The 11,242-nt window shown below is 30.7% G+C and overlaps 1 protein-coding gene across 1 annotated transcript; it reads left to right on the forward strand.

Moving 5' to 3' along the window:
* The first annotated feature begins 2,135 nt into the window (after nucleotides 1-2,135).
* LOC145133129 (uncharacterized) lies at nucleotides 2,136-4,998 on the forward strand. The gene is made up of 6 exons (XM_079068063.1): nucleotides 2,136-2,298; nucleotides 3,013-3,237; nucleotides 3,510-3,686; nucleotides 3,967-4,191; nucleotides 4,318-4,446; nucleotides 4,522-4,998. Exons 1-6 carry the CDS (start codon nucleotides 2,215-2,217, stop codon nucleotides 4,753-4,755), a joined length of 1,074 nt encoding a protein of 357 aa, XP_078924189.1. The 5' UTR covers nucleotides 2,136-2,214; the 3' UTR covers nucleotides 4,756-4,998.
* The last annotated feature ends 6,244 nt before the right edge of the window (nucleotides 4,999-11,242 follow it).

Below are 11,242 nucleotides of genomic sequence, written 5' to 3' on the forward strand. Positions count from 1 at the left end.
ATCATTATAATACATCTATCATCATTAAAAAAAAATTCTAATTAGTAGAAGTGGAATACCAATTTTTATAGGGAAATCTCCAATAAAGTCCTAAAATTTTGGCCCGGTTTACGTTTTAGTCATAAACTAATTTTTGTTTACGAAAAAGTCCTAAAAACCGGTAAAAGTTAACGTTTTTACCCTTTTTGACCGGTTGGAACCGGTAACAAATTAATTTGGGACTATTTCATAAACTGACCCAAAATATTGGGAATTTTCCGCAAAAAAAAAATATTAGGACTTTTCTACAAACAAAAACTTTATTATTATTATTATTATTATTATTATTATTATTATTATTATTATTATTTTATTAAAAATATAAACAAGTATACTAATTTTTAAATTCGTTATTATTAATATTTTTAATAATACATATAAATACACTTAAATAAAAAAAATATTAAAGAATTTTTTTAAAGGAGAAGGTGGTGGTGATGGTAATACTTTAAGCATTGAAATCATGAATATTTGCTTGTATGTTCTCACTTTGTATATGATCATTTCACATTTCTTAATATTGTTTTCAATTTAGAATACTAACACTTAACAATTTAAAAGAAGTTGCCTATTTGTAAACTTGTTTAAAAATAGTTTAAGATAAAAGGATTTCTCACTTTGTATATAAATTTTTTTAAGGTAGAAGGATTTCTTTTCAAATGCAACAAATCCACTATAAACATTTACATTGTTGCCCATATCAAAATTAAAAAGTATTAATTACAATATCTTGTTTAATAAAAAGTAATATGACTTGTTTGGCTTTATCACACTATATCTACTATTTTTCCAAAAAAAAAAAAACATATGAATAAAGTAATGAAAAAGAGCAACACACATGTTGGTAATTCAAATACTTACACATAAGACATACACGCATAGCACACGCTAACTATTTATAAACAATTTGAAAAATCGGTAACTTATTTTAAATTATTAAGTATTAATATTTTGAATTAAAAACAATAATAACAAATGTGAAATGACCATATATAAAGTTAGAATCTACAAACAGACATTCATGATTTCAATGTTTAAAGCATTACCATCCCCTTCACCTTCACCCATAAAAAATCTCTTTAATATTTTTTCATTTAAATGTATTTATATGTATTATTAACAATATTAATAATAACAAATTTAAAAAATAGTATACTTATTTATATTTTTAATAAAATAATAATAATAATAATAATAATAATAATAGTAATAATAATAATAAGGTTTTTGTTTGCAGAAAAACCCTAATATTTTTTTTTGCAGAAAATTCACAATATTTTGGGTCAATTTATGAAATAGTCCTAAATTAATTTGTTACCGGTTCCAACCAGTCAAAAAGGGTCAAAATGCAAACTTTTGCCGGTTTTTAGGACTTTTTCGTAAACAAAAATTAGTTTAGGACTAAAACATAAATTGGGCCAAAATTTTATGACTTTATTGGAGATTTCCCATTTTTATATATGAAATAGTGAAATACTAAAATTATGAACCTTGGCTATTATTATATATATATATATATTTTAAAGTTATGAAGAAAAGGAATAGTAAACTTGTTATTTTTTTGGCAGAATTGGTCCCTGTATTATTATTGGGCTTCAAAGTTAGGAATAATAAATTTGGATGTTTTTTGGCAACTTTGCTCCTCATTCTTTAACCATTTTGACACTTTTGGTCCTTGCAACCAATATTTTTACACTTTTTAGGAACCTTTTAATATTTAAAGTTTGGCCACAAAACTTTAACGGTTTGACAACTTTGATCCCTTTTCTAAAAAGTTGCAAATTCCTACCCCTTTAATTCTTTAGCCATTTTGACAATTCTGGTCCTTGCAGTCAAAACTTTTACATTTTTTCATAAAAACATGAAAAAAACGGTCCGGGGCAAAGTCCGGGCTTTTCATCCTTGCACTTTCTACGTCTGTCATATTTATCGATTCGCAAATAACATTGAAAGCTTCTGGCCCCCGCGTAGCGGGGTAACCTTTCTAGTTATAAATTATTGATTTGAGATAAACAAAGGTGGTTGTGTGTCGCCGGGTGGCGAATACCAATTTCGTTTTGGCGTCGAGGCAATTATTTTATTTGTCGAAACTCCACCGTCATAGGTGGCTGCTTTTCTAAAAAAAAGATTAATATAGAACGGTGCAACAATGGCGAAAGTAGCCCACTATAACTAATGATATCTTCCATTTCAAAATCGCACACTAAATTTCTTACCAATCATTTCATCACTTCGCTCCCACAGTTCACTTTTGGCCAGGTATGATCAATTCGCTTCAGTTCGTCCTTCATTTATTCTGTTTGATTCTGCTAGCACCTGTAATGTCAACTAGGTTATGGTATTTTGGTATGTTTGATGAGTCTATTTCACTTCTAGTTTGAGAAATTGTTTGCTGTTAACGAAAGGGAAAAAGATATATGTACGCCGATACGCCGACCCCTGATCGAAGCAGTCACTCTGTTCCTATACACAAAAATGTTGATGTTCATGTGATGAATTTAACTTTTTTAGAAGAAATTGCTTGTTAATTTGGTTTGTATAACAATTATTAATACTAATAAGTCAATGATGATGTAAAATTCGCTGCAGATCCCTATGAACTTTGATTTTAACTCTTTCTTGTTCTTGTCCTTTCTCAAGAACCGATGCATTATATAACTATAATTTGGTTAGAAAATTGAGGCTAGCAGTTTAGCGAACAGTAAAACCTTTGGAAAATGATTGTTTGGATGTGAAATTTCAAAAATGATGTTGTGACTTGAAGATAGTCAGGTGATTTTATTCCAATAATCAGATTTCTTACACCGACTCTTTACTTGTTTATCCAAATCTAATTATTTTGATCGATAAATAGAAAATCAGAATCATAATCGTTTAACCCAAATCCTCAAAAGCAGGTTATTAGTGATCAACATACTTATTTTGTGATGAGTCATCCTAAATAATAAATCTTGTTGCATATTGATTCTGCAGCGATCTCTTCAAATGGCTCGTTCTGCATTAGATGAAATGTCGGATTCTGGTGCCTTTATCAGAAGCCCTTCAACATTTCGTAGTTTCATATCACGGGATCCAAAATCCACTTTTCCAGCTGAGCTTGGAAGATATCATTTATATGTGTCTTATGCTTGCCCTTGGGCCTCTAGGTGCCTTTCCTACTTGAAGATCAAAGGACTTGACAAGGCCATCGGTTTCACGGTATCTTTACAACTTTTAGACTGTTACTGCTATTCTTACTGCTCACTCTGCTGTCTGTTGTCTGTTGTCTACTGTCATGTTACCGTTTCCTGTTTACCAGTAACTTATTAACTTACCGTCTGCTGTCTGTTGTCTACTGTCATGTTACCGTTTCCTGTTTACCAGTAACTTATTAACTTACTGTCTGGCGTCTGTTGTCTGCTGTCTACTGTCATGTTACCGTTTACTATTTACCAGTAACTTACTGTCTGCTGTCTGCTGTCTATTGTCAGTCAGTAAAACCCATATGGGAGAGAACAAAGGAAAGTGATGAGCACATGGGATGGGTCTTTCCTGATACTGAAACAGAGCAACAAGGGGCAGAACCTGACCCTTTCAATGGTGTAAAAAGCATAAGAGCATTATACGAGCTTGCCAGTGAAAATTACTCTGGAAAATACACAGTTCCTGTATGTATACCTTTATTTTCCCCCTATTTATATATATATATGGTAAAACGCAAGAAATTCTACTCAATTACAACAATGCCATCGTGTTATAACTGGATAGATTTTCATGTCCTAATAAGAAAAAATCAAAAAGTACAATGCTATAATTGGGTAGATTTTTCAAAGTACAATGCTTTAAAAAAGAAAGTAGGATGCTATGATACACAGATAAATGAAAGAACGTTGCTATTTCTTGCATTTAGAGTTGGTTTATTATGATGGTTTTCCTGCTTGGTGATAGGTTCTCTGGGACAAGAAACTAAAGACTATTGTGAATAATGAAAGTGAGGAGATCATTCGCATGTTCAATACTGAATTCAATGAAATAGCAGAGAATCCAAGCTTGGATCTTTACCCTTCTCATTTACAAAGCCAAATCAATGAGTTAAATGGTTGGATATATAGTGGGATAAACAATGGTGTTTACAAATGTGGATTTGCTAAGAAGCAAGGGCCTTATGAGGAGGTATGTAGTTTGCATTTAGCCATAAAAAGTAACCATTCGTTTTTAATAATTAAAGGTTGTTTATGCCATGGGTGACTTTGTTCTAGCTCAAAATTTTTAATTTTACCGATTTGCCCATGTATGTAGGCTGCTAAACAGTTATACGAAGCTTTGGACAAATGTGAAGAAATACTTGGAAAACAACGATACTTATGTGGAAACTCTGTAACAGAGGCAGATATTCGTCTTTTTGTGACCCTCATAAGGTTTGATGAGGTATGCATGTCGCCATTTTCTTTTCTTGTATTATTTCTTAATTTAAAATAAAAATAAAAATCAATTTGTGAGCAGGTTTATGCGGTTCACTTTAAGTGCAACAAGAAGCTACTACGTGAGTATCCGAATCTGTTCAACTATACAAAAGATTTGTTCCAAATACAAGGAATGAGTAGCACAGTTAACATGGAACATATCAAGAAACATTACTATGGAAGTCATCCTTCCATTAACCCATTTGGGATTATCCCACTTGGCCCGGATATCGACTATCTTTCACCTCACGATAGAAACCGGTTTTCTAGCTAAATACTGTATATGCCTTAACAGTAAGGAGGTGAAAATCCATAAACGAGGTCTCAGGTTTCAAGTTTAAGTTTGGGCATTACCTTTTGTGGGAGATTCACTATGTTGGCTGTGGGACCCATTGGTGGAGTAAGGTACCTAGGGATGTGATGTTGTTTGCTTTTTTCATGTGTGTTATTTATGTTATACTTATGTGTGATTCTCTTTTGTTGCAAAAAGGCAAGAAATATTTTTTTTCTTTTGTTATATGGAGAGTTTGTGTGTTTTTTTTTCCAGGATATATGTGTGATTTAAGTGTGCTATGTTTGTGTGCATTTTCAAAAGATGGTGATGGTGGGAGTAGATATTTATGGTAGATTTTAAAGGTGGTAATTTCGACTTATCTGGCTGAGAAAATGGCGGGTTTGGGTTAAATTGGTAAAATAGGAAAAAAAGCTCAAAAGAAAATGGGTGTAATCAGAAATGGAATAATTGGGTGGTTGATCGAGGTCCAAGTGTATTTAAATAGGAGTTAAAGTCAGAAATTAGGCATTAAATTATTAACATACCGATTTATTTAGTCAATATATTTTGTTTAAGTCGTAAAATGTTATCAAACTGTTTATTTTTATTCAAAATGGTTTTTGTGACCGGTGATACAATGTTTAGTGACCATTTTGAATAAAAATAACTAGATCAATGTTTTTTTACAGCTTAAACAAAGTTTTAATGACAAAATTAACACAAATTTAACAATATATATATATATATATATATATATATATATATATATATATATATATATGGTCTAATTTTATGAGACCGTTAGACCATTTTTTTTCTAGTGAAATATTTTAATAATCTAATGTTTATAAAAATTAAATATGTGTAATATTCTAATATTCTAAAACAGTAATTTTAACATATTTTACATTGAAATATTCTAAAACATATAATGTTAGAATATATTGCATATTCTATTTTTACGAACAATAGAATATTAGAATATTTCAATAAAAAAATTTGGTTTCACGGTCTCACAAAATTATGTCTGTCTCAAATGAACTCATATATATATATATATATATATATATATATATATATATATATTCATTTAAATTTGCTAATATATAAGAAATTAATTAATTGAAACTCGAATTAGATATACATCAATACATGAAAATGTCTTTAATTTTGATCATACAATTGCCATTGAAGTCTGATTTATTACCCCTTGCTATGATTTAATTTATTTACCGTTTCAGTTTGTACATATTTAGTCTTTAATGTTTTTGTACATATTTAGTTTTTATGACATGTTTCTTCGGGTTTTGCTCACGGCATCCTACGCAGGACAATCACTAATAATGTGTTTTCATACGTGGCTCGTCCCTCACTTATGTCAGTAACCTGATTCATGAATCGGTCAAATAATGTTGGTGTCTTAGTTTTCTCCAAGTAGAAGATGTCTTCGGCTTCAGTTTCATCTATCCTCATAGTAGACAACAAGATTCTTTGTGATTTCTTCCTCACAACTCGAATTTGCACTTCCAAGACAAGAATTAAGGAAGACACTAAAAAAATTTGCATTTCCAAGACAAAATAACATCATGGCAAAAAGTTTCATCTATCTCCATAGCATATAACAAGATTATTTGTGATTGCTTCCTCACAACTCTAAATTGCACTTCCAATCCAAAGAATCTCATTGTGTGCTATCGAGATAGATGAAACCGAAGCCGAATACATCTTATGCTTGGAGAAAACTAAGATACCAACATTATTTGACCGATTCATGAATTAGGTTATTGATATAAGTGAGGGACGAACCACATATAAAAACACCTCATTAATGATTGTCCCATGTAGGATGACGTGAGCAAAACCTAAACAAACCGGCAATAACGACTAAATGCATACAAAAACGTTAAGGAGTAAATGTGTACAAACTGAAAATTATATTACTCTATTAATCAATTTTTACGATTTAACATGGAGTAGCCGGTTAGACCGGAGGGTGTGGGAGGGATGTTTCCCTCACTTTTTGTGGGCCACACCACTCTTTCCTTCACTTTTCTTTCCCTCACCTAAAACCCAAGGAATGGGTGGGAAGCTTCCCTCACTATTTTTTTATATTTTTTTAAAAATATATTTCATACATATATTATACTCATTTTGTAGGGAATTAAAAACCATGAATGTTAATATATATTTTATATTTTTTTTTGATAGGTATATAATTTTATAAATATTAAAAAGGATAAAAAGAAAAAAGAAAAAAAAATTGTCCAATAGCATGAAGAGAGAGAGTGCGGCACTCCCTCCCCCCACCTCTTTCCCGCGGGATGTTTCCCTCACCCAAGGAGTGGTGTTCAAGAGTGAGGGAAACTTCCCTCACCCCCTTTCCCGCTCCCACTCCTTCCAGCCTTATAAAGACTTAATGTGGACAAAAAATAAATTAAATGATGAAATATTGACAAAAAAATAAAAAAAAATCCAGTGACTAAATATATACAAAATGAAAAGTACATTATACCGATCATTGTGAGCGGTTTAGAGATTGGACATTTTGCGTCTATCATAAAATAGGTCATGTACTCATGTGACTGTCATTGGTTTAGATGTGTGATTGCTCTCATTTTTATTTTTATTTTTATTTATTTATTTATTTATTGGGTGGGGGTGGTTTCTATTAGTTTTTGGCTAATTTTTTTGTGAGTTCTATCTTTGGGATATTCATAAAATGACCGTTTTTTAATTATGAATTCTAAATAACTTTTTTTTTAAATTTATAAATAATAATTCTTTTTATGCAATTTACAAAAACAACCACTAATTTCGAAAAGGTTCGTTTCGGACCCGAGAACCAATCCTCCTTAATAAATGAAAGTTTTTTTTGCCACATGTCAATGTCTCGTGAGTTTTGACACTTGTCATTTTATGGTATTTTAAAAATAAATATTATCCACTTGTCAATTTTTGATTTGTTTCAATTTTTAAAATTAAAGTCATATACTTATATATATAAAGTATTAAATATCATATATATGATATTAAATTGCAATAAATACATTTCTTTCTTTCTTATTTTAAAGTTGTACATTAAACAATATTTTTTGTTTACACTTTAATGTTTAATTTTTTTAAATCAACCAGTGTAATACAGAGTCTCACACCTAGTGGGTATCCAACTATTTGTGGTCCCATATTTAAAGTGATACCTATCACATTCCAAAATATTATGGGACTCTCGAATCGAAGGAATATAGAATCAAGTGGTGAAGAGATGCAAGTGTACAATGTAACGTACCATTTTTTCACAACAAAGTTTTTTATTTTTAGTTGAGATAAAACAACATTTTCATAAAAACCTCAAGTCAAGGAATCTCATTTATTCAAAATACAATTATACGAAAATCAGAGTATCATAATAAATGCGGAACACCAATGCTGTTGATGAGTGTGTACAGTCACGCATTCGCCTTTCCACGATCATCGGAAGTACCTAAACATTTAATCCACAACTGTAAGCCAAAATTTAGTGAGTTCCCCCAAAATACCACACACCACAATATACATACAAACATATACACAATAGCCTTCAGTCCAAGACTGGTCCGCCCCATTCGCCTTCAACATACAGCTAGTCCGCATCTGACCTTCAGCACATCGCTTGTCCGCCCATGCATCTTGGCCTACCACATAAATTAATCGAGAGAAATCTTAATATAAACTTTAACTATATGATATATATTTATTTCATTGAGAAATCTTCCTCTCCAAATTAATCGAGAGAAGATCAGTAGAAACGTTAATGTAAACTTTAACTATATGATATATATTATTTGAGAAAATTGCAAATTTAGCCAAATACACTAATTACTTTGTGTAAAATAGCAAAAAAAAAAACTCAAATTACAAAATTAGCCCTTAAAATCGCAGATGGATTAAGTCCATCTGTGATTTTGCATTTCCATCTGCGAACATACAAGTGCCTAACGCACATCTGTGCTTTAGGAACTTGTACGTTCGCAGATGGAACAGTCCATCTGTGATTTTGTACATTCCATCTGCGATTTCGTAGCTATTATGTATAAAAAGGTTTTTTTTTTCACTATCTTTTTTAGAGAAACTCTCTTTCCACCTCTCGCCCGTTACAATGCAAACAAAATATTCATTCATTTTTTTAGAGACGTTTTAAACAAATTTTCCAAAGAAATAACAACAAAAATGATAATTTTTTGAAAAAGTTTATATATAACAAGGTTGTTTCGTAGTGAAACCCTATCAATTTCGTAGTCAAAATAAATAAAAAATCACAAAATCGCAGGTGAATAGAGAGGAAATCGCAGATGGACATAGTCCATCTACGATTTTAGGCTGGAAAAAGGGGTATATATACAACGAAAAAAAAAATCACTTGCGAACGTACAAGTGGCTAAAGCACGTCTGTGCTTTAGCCACTTGTACGTTCGCAGATGACATGACGAAATCACAGATGGATTATACTCATCTGCGATTTTAGTGACTAAAAACGCAATTTTGGTTTTTTTGGCTATTTTCCACAAAGTAATTAATGTATTTGGCTAAATTTGTAATTTTCTCATATTATTTTAATATATAAAATAAAAATGAAATGATCATTTTATATTACATATAATTATAATATATAAATTTAATTCTATTTTATATATTATTTTAGTTATAGTTAATGAACTTTTATTTCTAATAAAAAAACCTAAATAAAAACAATATTTTAGTTACTTTTAAAAGATGAAAAATTGTTGTTAATTGTAATAATAATTTTGTAAAAAAAATTATATATATTTTTTATAAAAAATTACATATATAAAACCGAGTTATATTGTAATTTTCTGTTCCATTTCATCGTATGACACTCTAATTACATACATTAACAAAATGGAAATAATGACATTAATTGTTTTGGTCCATCACTCCATCCGTTCATGCAAAGTAAACATTTTTTTTGAATAAAGTGGAAGGAACCATTTATTTTTTCATCATTAAGTTATATCAAATAGTACGAATACTTCCTAGATATAATATTTTGCACTTTATGACACAAAGTCAATTGGCCCACAATCCTTTTCTCCCAAAGTCATTTACCACCAATAAAGTTCCTTATCTTTCATAATAGTCATTGCATATGCTATTTTGTCTCTTTTCAAACATTACCTTTTAACGAAAGTGCTCTCAATACCCATAAGGCCATAATCCACTTCATGGCAATCAATGGATGCACTATTAGTTGTGCATTTGGCAACACTTTGCCTCCGTATTCTAATCAACTATTATCATAAATTCATAATGGCCACTCGCTTTGACCACCATTGCAACCATGCTAGCCCGAATGTCCATCACATAAGATTACAGAAATAGGACAACTAATATAGCTCCCCTTGGCAAAGTTAAGACTATGATGATAGGTGAAGTTATGGGGATATGCTTGAGAGTATGTTAGACTAATTTGTTGTTTTGATTTTACTAGGCATTAACCGGATACTATAACAATTTGACATTTTTTTTAATAAAATGCAAATATGACAGTCTATTTCAAAATGTTGACAGATTTGAAAACACACACACGTGTGTGTGTATATATATATATATATATATATATATATATATATATATATATATATATATATATATATATATATATATATATATATACATGGGATGATTCACTTGAGATTAAAAAAAAGTAGAGATCTTGAGATTTAACCTGAGCCATATATTTCTCATTTGCCGCTCTAACGCTCCAGCATACCGGCAACAACAGTATATGCCTAATCATAAATGATTATACATATGTCTGTTCACAGACTGAGTAATCATATATGATTATGACAGTTGGTGGCAGAAGAGACGGTGATGACAGAGGTAGCGGTGGTATAAGTGATGGAGGTGACAGTGGTTGGGTCGGCTTGTGTCAAAGGTGGTGGGGATGGTGGCGGAGGAGAAATGAATGGACGACGCTATATAATCATTTATGATTATAACAGGCCTGCCGTGCCGATACGCCGGAGGGTTAGAACGACAGACTTGAAATATGTGGCTGAGATTGAATCTCAAGATCTCTATTTTATTTTTAATCTCAACGTAACCTACCCCCCCATTCTCTCTCTCTCTCTCTCTATATATATATATATATATATATATATATATATATATATATATATATATATATATATATATATATATATATATAGGTAAGTTCAATTGAGAAAATAAAAAAAGTTGAGAATGGGGGAATCATTCACAGCCAATCATTTACCTAACTTGTAAACCTTAAAAACGTGTAAATCATTTTTTCATTATGGGTATGTATGTAAATTAGCCACTTTTTAGATTTACTTATTTCTTGTTCGTATTCAGTTTCCGATTTCATCAGATCTTTATCTCGTTTGAATCGGATACATCAGAATTCATTATCAAGATTCTTTCTTTATATAATTCGTTAGCAATTACACGTATTCGTTCAATTTGC

This window comes from Lactuca virosa, chromosome 8 (assembly GCF_052849685.1).
Source record: "Lactuca virosa cultivar CGN04683 chromosome 8, Lactuca_virosa_CGN04683_v6, whole genome shotgun sequence".
NCBI classification, from domain to species: Eukaryota; Viridiplantae; Streptophyta; class Magnoliopsida; order Asterales; family Asteraceae; genus Lactuca; species Lactuca virosa.